The 12736-nt window shown below is 42.8% G+C and overlaps 1 protein-coding gene across 1 annotated transcript; it reads left to right on the top strand.

Annotated features, from left to right (window-relative positions):
• The first annotated feature begins 3232 nt into the window (after positions 1-3232).
• On the top strand, positions 3233-8002 carry LOC138977385 (peritrophin-1-like). Its single transcript, XM_070350280.1, has 3 exons — positions 3233-3506; positions 6360-6599; positions 7582-8002. The coding sequence occupies exons 1-3, from the start codon at positions 3470-3472 to the stop codon at positions 7764-7766; spliced, it is 462 nt and encodes a 153-aa protein (XP_070206381.1). The 5' UTR covers positions 3233-3469; the 3' UTR covers positions 7767-8002.
• Positions 8003-12736: the final 4734 nt, after the last annotated feature.

Below are 12736 nucleotides of genomic sequence, written 5' to 3'. Positions count from 1 at the left end.
CCCTTTTGGAAGAAAGTCCAACAGGAATTATACAAACTCTTCGTCCGATAAACTAATACCATCACCTTTTATCAAGGGCGGGGGTAGTTGTAGGGTGGTGGATGGCCCTGGCCGGCTTTGGTGAGAACCTTGATGCACTTCCTACTGTTCAAACCGCTGCTTGGGTTCAGGCTGAAAGTGATGTACCCGAATTTCACCGACAGAAATAAGCGGGGACATGCAACCCTCTTGATCAGCCTCAAAGAAGCGCAAAATGTCGCGTGACACGTTAAATCTGACGTGCCTCTGTTCTGGTGTAGAAGTTTGAGGACCTACCTACTTTATTCGATCACCAGCTTAATATGTCAATAGCATACTGAATCTAAAACTCAGTCCGTGTCTGTCTGTCTGTCTGTCTGTCTGTCTGTCTGTCTGTCTGTCTGTCTGTCTCTCTCTTTCTCTCTCTCTCTATTTCTCTTGGTCTCTCTCTCTGTGATCTGATATGTCTGTCTGTCTGCTTGCCTGCCAGCATGTCAGTCTGTCTGCTTTTCTATCTGTTTGTCTGCCTCTCTTTCTGTCTCTCTGTCTCTGTCTCTGTCTCTTTCTCTCTCTCTCTCTCTCTGTGTCTCACTCGCTCTCTCTCTCTCTCTCTCTCTCTCTCTCTCTCTCTCTCTCTCTTTCCCTCTCTCTCTCTCTCTCTCTTTCCCTCTCCGTCCTCCCTCCCTCTACCCACTCAGTCTCCCCGCCCCCAATTAGAGATCTGTTTCAATGACAACAAGCGTGTACTTGTTGCCCTCTCGATCAAATACACCCGAGGAAGGAATTCCTGCCGTGGGTATTTTACTGCTTTGCTGCAATGCACCAGGCAAACATGGAACCCCTGTGGGTGCAAAAGTGTGGACTTTTCTGGCACAGCGAACGTGCTGGCTTCAAAGAGAACGGTGTTGGCAAAAAGCGACAGATACCCTAGCTCGTACGATGCTTTCAACATGAATGTAGGCTAGGTTCGGGTCGCGTTACAGATACCTTGACATCGTGAAATTAGGACCGATATATGTAATACCGCTAGAGGTTATATGAAGTTATTGTTGTTGTTGATGTTGCTGCTGCTCCTGCTGCTGCTGCTGCTCCTGTTGTTGTCGTTGTTGCTGCTGTTTTTTTGTTTTTTTGTTTTTGTTTTTTTGTTTTTTGGGGTTGTTGTTGTTGTTGTTGTTGTTGTTGTTGTTGTTGTTGTCTCAGTTGTTGTTGTTGTTGTTGTTGCTGCTCCTGCTGCTGTTGTTGTTGTATTTGTTGTTGTTGTTTCAGTTGTTGTTGTGGTGGTTTTCTTGTTGAAAACAAAAGAAATGTACAAATAGGGAGCTACACCTCCAACGTGTAAAAGCTTTAAAGGCACAGTCCTTCCTGTGTAAATCATGAGATTTTAATACCTATCCAGGCTTTTACACACGGATAAGGCATATCAAATATGAACAGCCCGTGTGATTTCTGTATAGAGTAGGATTTTCGTTGTTGGAATTGATTTCTAAACGAGCACAAGTGTCGATATATGAAATTAATTCATCACAAAGTTCTGACTCAGGATGTTGAATTTTAGTGTTTAGTCTAAGTGGAGGGATGGTCTTATCCCAGGTAAAATCCTGGACAAAAGAAACCGGTGACAATGAGACATAGTGTTCACTCCAGTAATTTTCAGAATCAGTATCTCTTTGTAAAATTAAATTCTACCTATTACCAACATCGATTATCGTTGATGTCTTCGTCGTTTTTATTATCATCATTGTTATCATCAGGGGCGGATCACATCCTTTTCAAGGGGGGATTTCCAAACTTCTTTTAGAGAAAATTTTGATGAAAATCAAGGAAAATGGAGCAATCTGGTGCAATCTGAGCATCAGTTTTTCTTATTTTCAATCATTTTTATTTTTTTAAAGGCTAAGGGAAGGGGGGGGGGGGGGGGGGGTGTCCAAAAAACCCGGAAACCCCCCCTGGATCCGCCCCTGATCATGATTGTTAAAATATCCCGATATCATTTAGTTTTTTGTTGCCAACACGAAACTCCCTTCGAGTAATCTTGCTATGGAGTAGCCTATGTGTAAGAATGAGATACAGATATTTTGAAGATGCATTTAGCATAGCCTTGGGTGTCTGATGTTGTTGTAATGTTATATATGTATGTAAAAGAAATCATGTGGAAAAAAAAAGAAAGAAAGAAAATGAGATACAGGCCCCACAGATCAATGCAACATGAAGAAAAAGAAAAAAAATCCCATAAGGAAAACGTGTGATACGTAGTACGGCAGTGAGCTAACATCCCTGGTCGCCAATAAATGCCTTTGACGTGAAGGCTTGAATAATACATTGACTTTTGGCACACTTTTGACAAATCATGCTTCGAAAATCGTTTTCTTGTCGTCATGACAACACAACATTTGCTACAACTTTTCCCCCTTTTATTGTCTTTTTCAAAACAACCTTGCAAATGTTTTTAAAGGATAAAAGTGTGCGTGGTGTGTGTGTGTGTGTGTGTGTGTGTGTGGGGGGGGGGGTGGGGGGTGGGTGGGGGTGGGTGGGGGGTAGTTGGGTGGGGTTGGGGTGTACTATGTTCTTTTTCTTTCAACCTTTTCCTAAGATTCCCTGCAAAGGCTTTAAGGGTATAGAGGCGGAAGGAGGTGTCTAACATTAATTGTAACCCCCCCCCCCCCCCCCCCACTGTCTTTCTCTTCTTGACAATCTTTGCAGAAGTTTTTAGGGCTGGAGATGGGAGGATGTTTACTATGGGAGTTAGGACACATCATATATTGCACCAGCTTTTGTGCTTTTCAGCTTTTTCTTGACACTCTTTTCAAATGCTTTTAGGATGTAAAGGTGGAAGAGGATGTTACTGGGAAAATACAAACCTTTGGGAGGGAGATGGGGTAGAGGTTAGAACAATCCGTATCTCGAATCCTCCCATTCGCTCATTGACTAATCCTTGCAGATCTGTCACATGTGTCCACCACGCCAAAGTAGCATGCACTTGCACACCACATAGTCTCTCTAAATCCGTCCCGAAGTTCGTGTATCATACTACCTACACCCTTGGGCTAGCATTGTACCCGGAACATTTGTGTCAACCTCCACGACAAAAGCATCAAAGACTTCGCAACCTGGTGAGTCACCCCGGCGATGAGCCTGCGGAGAACTCTGTCCTCCTAAGACGCGGGGGGGTGTGGCGGAAACGTGATGGCTTGTGGGTAATATGGCTTCGCTATGTCTCAGATGTATTGAGCGAGAACGACAGTTTTGTCTTATGCGGGAACACTTTTTTCTCTTGTCCCATTCTGGTGAATCGAGCTAAGGTGCAAAGCGGTTGTTGTGTCAGTGTGTGGTGGTTATAGCGGAGAATAGCGGGGAGCTTAATGCAAGATGTGTTAGATACGACTGAGTGGTGTACCTGTATGTGTTTTTGTCTGTGTTTCTGATACATGATGGACTGATATTTGATTTGGCCATGGAAGTGAACCTCGTGAAACTGCTCCACTGCTTCTGTAAGATTTTTCTTTTCTTCTTGGTCGATTCTGTGAGTCTGTCTGCCAGTTATGCAACCATTTCTTTTTTTTGGTCAAGTTAGAAACCTCGAGATACAGTGGGATTAGTACAGAAAAAAGAAAATAACTTTCAGCAGTTTCAAGAGTTTACGAGACGAAGTTGTTAAAAGTAAGTTAGTGTTATTACGAATGAAATTGAAATCCGGATGCAAGTTAAAAGAAGAACCAAACTAGAAAGATTTGATAGAAGGGTGAGACTTTAAAAAGCACTAACGGCCTAATTCATGTCCCATCAAACTCAACACAACTCACCTGAACTCAGCTCAATTCAATTCAATTCAACTCAGTTCAGCACAACTCAATTACAGCATTCTGTCATCATAATGCACATATCTAAGCCTGAGTCTATTCTCTTTCACTTATATATTCCGTCACAAAAAACGATATATATAAACATGAGTGCTTGGAGACGCATGATAGGATAATGATGATGATGATGATGATGATGATGCTGATAGGATGATGATGATGATGATGATGATGATGATGATGAAGATGATGATGATGATGATGATGATGGAACTTTATTTGCATAAAGGAGCTACAGGTAGACAGTGACGGTCCAGGGAAAGGGGATTATATTATCGCACAGTCAGTATTAAGCAAGTTCACTTTATTCGAACACTGATTTGCGACATGTTCTCAACGCAACAGTTCTAGCGGTATTTGTGATGACATGTCTCACCACGACAAACGTGATTCTGTACCCACAACCCGCTTATTGGTATCACTCGTATTTTAGAAAAAAAATTGAAGAAACCAAATTAATAATGTAACCTCTTATTTTTTTCTATAATATTAATATGATATTTCAAACGTCAGGTCCTGCCGTTCTGATGTCAAATCTTTCCGCGTTCGGCTGATCGGGGCACACAGGGTTATACTCCAACACACCCCTAACCTGATTAACAGTTTAGAGCATGTTTAGTTGATCTTGATGTCCAGATTCCGAGTGCCTGTGATTTTTGGAAACGAAAACATAATGTAGATTTGGATAAAAGAAACTGGTTATTGGCTGTTAACAGCACAAAAGAAGAAAGATTATCTGCTGCACTGGAAATTATTACATAGAATATATCCAACCAATATTTTATTAAACAAAATGGGATTACGAACATCGAATAAATGTGAATTTTGTAATGAATTAGACACTCTTGAACATTTCTTTTTTAGTTGCCAAGAGGTGATGAAGGGTTGGAAAACATGTAAAGATTTTGTTTATAAGAAAATACATGTTGCCATTATTTTGAATGAAGAAAATGTATTTTTGGGTTATTTTAGGGAAAGTTTGAAAAATGATTATATTTATTTTGTGAATTATTGTATTTTAATCACCAAAATGACCATTGGAAAATTTAAATATGGGAAAAAGTTAGATTTGGGTGTATTATTGGAAACTGAGCTGAACATTAGGAATAAATTTATGTTATGATTATTTTTATTTATTTACTTAAACATATTAGTTTAAAAAACAAACAAACAAAAAACACCTGATTAACAGTATTACTTGAGTTTTATCCAAAACCGCACACAAAAATGATTGCCGACCATTTTCGTACCCCAACTAAAATATTCATTCCCGTGTCATTTCGATCAAACTTTAATTTCTATTCTATTAAAGGCACTCAACTTGGCTGTTTGGCACACTTTTCGATTCAAAGAATTCTTTGACAGGAGCCACGTGACCGCCGCCCTAATAAGGGTACCCCCAAAATTGACCTGACAGAAACGTTAGGTACCGATGAGAAAAATCGACAATAATTCAGAATCGAAAGAACTTGGCAAATTTTATAATTTACTTCAACTTGACCAGCCATAGGTCTGTTAGTTCTGCTGCTGCCATTTCTGGCCATCGCGTTCAGCTGTTCGGGGCTCCCCGGTTCTACTTTAACACCCTCCTTGTCCCCTACCCGACTTACAGTAATACTCCAGTTGTGTCCCAAACACTCATATTCTTCGTAATATTTCAACCCACAGGTCTGTCAGTTCTGCTGCTGCAATATCTGGCCAGCGCGTTCAGCTGTTCAGGGTGCACCGGGTTCTATCATCCCCAACACCGTCACCCCCTTCCCTTCCAACGCCCATCCATCATCATCAATCAATCAATATGAGGCTTATATCGCGCGTATTCCGTGGGTCCAGTTCTAAGCGCAGGGATTTAATTTTTTTTATGCAATTTATATCGCGCCGTGTGAGATGGAATTTTTTTTTACACAATACATCACGCATTCACATCGGCCAGCAGATCGCAGCCATTTCGGCGCATATCCTACTTTTCACGGCCTATTATTCCAAGTCACACGGGTATTTTGGTGGACATTTTTATCTATGCCTATACAATTTTGCCAGGAAAGACCCTTTTGTCAATCGTGGGATCTTTAACGTGCACACCCCAATGTAGTGTACACGAAGGGACCTCGATTTTTCGTCTCATCCGAAAGACTAGCACTTGAACCCACCACCAAGGTTAGGAAAGGGGGGAGAAAATTGCTAACGCCCTGACCCAGGGTCGAACTCGCAACCTCTCGCTTCCGAGCGCAAGTGCGTTACCACTCGGCCACCCATTCCACCTGTATTACGTACCCCAGATGCATTTTTATTGCGATATATTTAACCCACAGGTCTGTCAGTTCTGCTGCTGCCATGTCTGTCCGGCGCGTTTAGCTGTTCACCGGGTAGGACAGGGTCAGTTCTACCTTATTACCCTCCTCATCCCCAGGCCTATCTATTTAACAGTATTACTCCAGGTGTATCCCCAAACACTGATATTCTTCGTAATATTTCAACCCACAGGTCTGTCAGTTCTGCTGTTGCCATGTCTGTCCAGCGCGTTCAGCTGTTCAGGTAGGACAGGGTTCTACCCGCACCCCAGCTCGTGCTATCACTTCATCGCCTGTGTGCACGGCCAGCAGTACACCATGTCGTGTCCTGGGGGACTGCACTACAGCGCCTCCCTCAAGCTGTGTGACTGGCCCGCCTCCTCGGGCTGTAGGCTGCCCCCTGTCGTCACTGCCGACCCTTCGCCTATACAGTGTGAGTGTGACTGTGTCTCAGTGTGTGTTCTTGTTGTTGTTGGTGGTGGTGGCGGTGACTCTTTGTGGTGGCGGTGATCGTGGTGGTGGCGGTGGTTGTCTCTCAAGCTGTGTGACTGGCCCGCCTCCTCGGGCTGCAGGCGGCCCCCTGTTGTCACTCGGCCGACCCTTCCCCTCTACAGTGTGAGTGGAGCTGTGTGTTGTTGTTGTTGTTGGTGGTGGTGGTGGTGATGATGGTGGTCGTGGTGTTGGTATGTGTTTCCCGCCTCCTCGGGCTGCAGGCGGCGGCCCCCTGTCGTCACTGATTCGCCTTCCCCTCTACAGTGTGAGTGTGGCTGTGTGTGGGTGTGTGTGTGTGTGAGAGTGTGTGTAATTGTTGTTTTTGTTGTAGTTGTTGTTGGTACGTGTGTCCCGCCTCCACGCGCGGGGCTGTAGGCGGCCACTGTTATCACTGTCGCTCCTTCCCCTCTACAGCGTGAGTGTGGTCTGGTTAGGATAGTGTGTGTTGTTGTCGTTGTTTGTGGTGGTGATGGCGTGTGCCTCTCTCACACTGTGCGACTCGGACTGTAAACTGCCCCCTGCTGTCTCTGTCGCTCTTTCCCCTTTACAAAGTGAGTGTATAGTTAGATATGCGAGGTCTGGATTACAATTAAGCTCGGCCGAGTTTTTGCTTCTCCCAAGGATTCTTTTCTTGTTTCGTGAACGCGCATGCAAAGCAAACGTGTGTGTGTGTGTGTGTGTGTGTGTGAGTGTGTGTGTGTGTGGTTGGCTTCCAACCACAGGAACTTGTGTCGATGTGTTCGATTGAAGTAACCTTAGCTTCTACTTTGGCCTCATGTAATATTTTCAGTAAGACCAAAGGAACAGGGTACTTCAGTCGACCGGCACATCGATATAAGCTCCTGTGCTTCCAACTATGTCGCCTTGTATCAGAGCTTGTGGAATATTTCTTCGTTTACTAATCAGTCGTTACGTCATTGCAGGCAGCGTGCTGTGTCCCCCTCACGTGGGCTACTACCAGTTTCCTGATTGGTCAGACTGCAGTCGCTACTACATATGCATGAGAGGCACTATTACAGGGCCAGTAAAATGCCCGGATGGACTTTTCTACGACTTCCTGCGATGGACATGCGCATACAAGCAGGATGTGACATGCTATAATCCATAAACTGATGATAACCTACAAACACTGCAAAAACTTTCATTTATTGTTTTGACTTTATCTAAGCAGACAGCGACAGTTGAGGGACAGGAAGAAGCACCCTAGACAAAGTACACGTTGTGTACATTTTTTTCAAGTGAACGATTAAACACGCACAACGAAGATTTTATTCTGGCTTCAGTTTCAGGAAGCCGGAACTGTTTCATTATTTGAACCTTATGAAAAACTGGGTCATAACCCCATTGCATGATAGCAATTGTGTGCCTTCTTGATTACAATTTGGCTTATTATCCTGCTTGAGCTAAGGCCCCCAAAAAAAAGGTCTGTATACGGTAACATAGGCCAAAAAAATAGGGTCGGTCGGTCGGGATATTTTTTTTTTGTTTCCAAAAAACCATATTTTTACGTTATTTTTTATTTTATTTTATTTTTTTTTCTCCCCAAAATGTCCAAAAAAAGTCTAGGGTCGCGCGAAAAAAATAGGGTCGGTCGGGTTACCGTAAACAGACTATTTTTTTTGTGTGGCCCCCAAACTAAACAGTGGCCAACAATCTGTTTTATATGTGATCGAATATGAGTATGGCAGTAAATGGGTTGTATGGGACGTCTTGGGCTCTGTCTGTTTGTCTGTTTGTTTGTCTGTCTCCGTCTTTCTTTTGCTCGTTCGTTTGTTTGTTTTCTGCCCCCTCCTCACCACCACCCCTGCACGAACTGGTACGCACGATTCACCAATGAGCATTCAATCACATACTCTCTCTCTCTCCCTCTCTTTCTGGCTCCCCCAAGACCCCCTCCCCCCTCTCTCTCTCTCTCTCTCTCTCCCCTTGCCACCTCTCTTTGTCTATCTCTGCCCTAGCTATATAGCAGAGATTTAATTAAACTGATCGAGTCTTTATTTAAAGATACCGTTGTTTCTGCGTAAACGATCAAGTTCATGACTGACTTAAGATCTATCCAGCCTTTAACATGGAATAATAGATTCCTTACACTTTCACACATACTAAACATTAATCCCATGGCTGTTTTCAAAGCAGAGAAGAAAGCCTGCTGCTGAACCAATTCGACACTTTGACAGTATAGGGGTCACTTACGAAATCCATTCAACCAAAACTTCCCAGATAACAATGAAAAGGTTCTCACCAGAAACGCGAACAATAAAAACACGAGTAAGGACCGGTTTCGACGTTTGTCTTCGCCGTCTGCTAAAAGAAAAAAGAACAAGTCGCGTAAGGCGGAAATACAACATTTAGGCAAGCTCAGTCGAACTCACAGAATGAAACTGAACGCATTGCATTTTTTTTCCGCAAGACCGTACAATCGTAGCATCGTCTGTCCACCGCTCGTGGCAAAAGCAGTGAAATTAACAATCCCGAAAAGCGCGGTAGCGGTTGCGCTGAGGAGGATAGCACGTTTTTCTATATCTCTATTCTTTTTAACTTTCTAAACGTGTTTTTAATCCAAACATATCATATCTATATGTTTTTTGGAACCAGGAACCGACAAGGAATAAGATGAAATTGTTTTTAAATCGATTTTGGACATTTAATTTTAATCATAATTTTTATATTTTTAATTTCCAGAGCTTGTTTTTAATTCGAATATAACATATTTATATATTTTTGGAATCAGAAAATGATGAAGAATAAGATAAACGTAGTTTTGGATCGTTTCATAAAAAAAAAAATTTAATTACAATTTTCTGATTTTTAATGACCAAAGTCATTAATTAATTTTCAAGCCACCAAGCTGAAATGCAATACCGAAGTCCGGCCTTCGTCGAAGATTGCTTTACAAAAATGTCAATCAATTTGATGAAAAAATGAGGGTGTGACAGTGCTGCCTCAACTTTTACAAAAAGCCGGATATGACGTCATCAAAGACATTTATCACAAAAATGAATAAAACGTCTCCGGGGATATCATACCCAGGAACTCTCATGTCAAATTTCATAAAGATCGGTTCAGTAGTTTACTCTGAATCGCTCTACACACACACACGCACAGACAGACAGACAGACAGACACACACACACAAACACACACACACACACACATACACCACGACCCTCGTCTCGATTCCCCCTCTACGTTAAAACATTTAGTCAAAACTTGACTAAATGTAAAAGAGAGAAGAGAAACGACAGACTGAAAGACACAGAAGAAAATCAGTACAGAAGATGACAGACAGCAAATAACGTTATACACAAATTCCAGCTCAGCACAGAAAGCGGCGAGTGTGTTGAGTTTTGGCATTTGTTTAGGTTGAACTCAGGAATCTGTTATCCTGTGTAAAACCCTAAATAGAACTGTAGCTGTGAACATGGTTGCTCACAGAGGCATGGCAGAGGATTGTGTCGTTACAAAAGCTGGAGAGATAAGAAACAAATGAAACTATGAGACCCAGGGTACGGCCACATAACAACCGACAGTCCGGCAAAAATAGAAACCAGGCAAAGTGGACTGTAGTCTGTTCAGCCAGGACAAATCGTGTGACATGAAATGTGCACAGCGTGGAAATTAGGTTGACTGCTACTGTTGTCCTGGAACTTAAAAGTTTGAAATTTATTGAATATTTTGTTGGAACTAATTGATTTCTCTCTGTGAAATGGCTTGCATTCGGATTTACGTGTTTGTGTTGGCGCTTAGTTTCTGCTTGTCTCAAGGTAAGGCTTTCCTAAGTTTGTATTTTTTCATAGATTGATATGCGCACATTTATATTTTTCAAAATCGACGATCACATGAATGTTTTTAATAAAGTTTTCACCACATGGAGTAAATGTGCTTTGACACAAAAGGATGACTTTCTCATAGTTGGCTCACGTAAGTGTAGCCTATGCGATGCTAACTTTTGTCTGTCTGTGCGTGCGTGCGTGCGTATGTATGTATGTATGTATGTCTGTGGTAGAAACTTTAACATTTGAAGACGTCATATTACATTGACGTCACATTATGACGTACGAGGGTTAGACGTCACGCGATGGAATTACTGAAAGTCTCGGTGATTGTTATTTTGAGCGGGCCGAGACTATTTGGCAGTCGTGTCCATGTAAGTAGGCTACATGCAGACAGACAGATCTAGATCTAGTGTCTCGCTTTCTTGCACAGTTTCACCTGTGCTCTTTCTGTGTGTGTGTGTGTGTGTGTGTGTGCGTGCGTGGGTGCGTGTGTGTGTGTGTGTGTGTGTACTGTGTGTGTGACGGAGTGATTGAGTTTGTGTTACTGTTTGTCGATTTCTTACGTGAGCCTTGAAGGCTTCGCCTCTTGTTTTGTGTTTTGTTTTGTTCTTAAAATATTCATTTTTACACGTGAAACGTTGTGGCGAAAGGGGTGGACGTAATTTGTGTATTCTTCTCATATATGATTTGTTTTGTGTCCATTTTAAACACTCACATTTACACATGCACGCAACAGACCTGTTTACACTACACATTGAGCGTAGTAAACTACGAATTTGAAGAATATACTACGCAACTACGCAAGTCTGTCGTTTTCTACGCAAACGGTATTTAAAAAAAAAAAAAAAAAAAAATTTTTTTTTCTTTTCTTTTTCGTCTTTACACCTGTTCCTTGTCCCGTTGTGCTCTCACACCGCCCCGTCCCTGCACGCAAACGGTATTGTTTCGGCTACGCATATCACAATCCGTAATTTTCATCTCCCTTGACCGATCCATTTTCCAATCCATGTTTTCGTCCAGCAGTCGTTTGCTGCGTGCAGCGCGTAAAGCGCCCACGGGCGTTGCGTTGTACCTTGTTAATGCCGAATAGGCTTCTCCAAGCAAATGCCGGGCACAACTGAAAGCGTTACTGCCAAACCATGCGGGCGTTTCGACACAATGGCTGAACGCAGAGCACACGAAAGTGAAGATGAGAACTGTGAAGAAAATGACTCCGAAAGGCCACCGACCAAAAAGAAAAAGACGAGCAATGCGCCGAACCAAGTCTTTCTGCCAAAATATCATCAGGACTACCCATGCCTTGTCTTCGCGGAAAGGAAAACATCATGCTCATTGCACTGTCTGCAATTCCCATTTTTCCGTCAGTCAATCAATACATGTGGTAAAAAGTAGCAATCATTGTTCTTGTTGTTGTGATAGGTCGACGAGAAATTCTACACATTCAATTACAAAACTACACATTTGCCTCATTTTGCTCCCAGAAAATACACATGCAATGTTTTAGGGGTAAACAGGTCTGATGTATGCACACTGGCACACACACACACACACACACACACACACACACATGCACCCTCAGACGCACGCTCGCACATACACACGCACGCACGCAATCACGCGGCACGCACGAACGCACACACGCACGCACGCACGCACGCACACACACACACACACACACGCACACACGCAATCACGCACACACACATGAACACACACACACACACACATAGCCACACACACTCACACACACACACACACGCACACACACACACACACACACACACACACACACACACACAGAAACGCTCGTGCCCATTTGTGTTATTGAATTTGTTGTCAACTCGAGGTACTCCATCAAATATTGAAATATCAACACATTTCACATTACTGAAACGGCAAAGAGAATGGTGACACACTTCAAGTGCCCGTTTAACTGATAAGTCATGGGCTACGTACAGTCCTTGGTGTCGTCATAACAAGAAACATTAACGGTTGATTTATTTTTAGGTACAGACACAGACAGTCAGTCAGACAGTCAGGCAGACAGACAGGCAGACAGACAGACAGAAACAAATTCCCGCTTTAGACACAACGTAGCAGCAAGGCTGTTGGTTTTTGGTGTACAGATAAATGGATACTCTAATTCTCGTAAAGGACGGACAGATGTGTTGCGGGGAACGGGACGGTACCTTTAATTGTAACCTGGCATCTTCGCTAGTTTCAAAGCACGATTGCATAACACGCGTTACACTACTTCAAATCTAAGTATTTGAAAAAAGCTTGTGACTTTTTCCAAGTCCAGA

The sequence above is a fragment of the Littorina saxatilis genome, linkage group LG9 (genome assembly GCF_037325665.1).
Source record: "Littorina saxatilis isolate snail1 linkage group LG9, US_GU_Lsax_2.0, whole genome shotgun sequence".
NCBI classification, from domain to species: domain Eukaryota; kingdom Metazoa; phylum Mollusca; class Gastropoda; order Littorinimorpha; family Littorinidae; genus Littorina; species Littorina saxatilis.
This window is presented reverse-complemented; position numbering and strand designations above follow the sequence as displayed.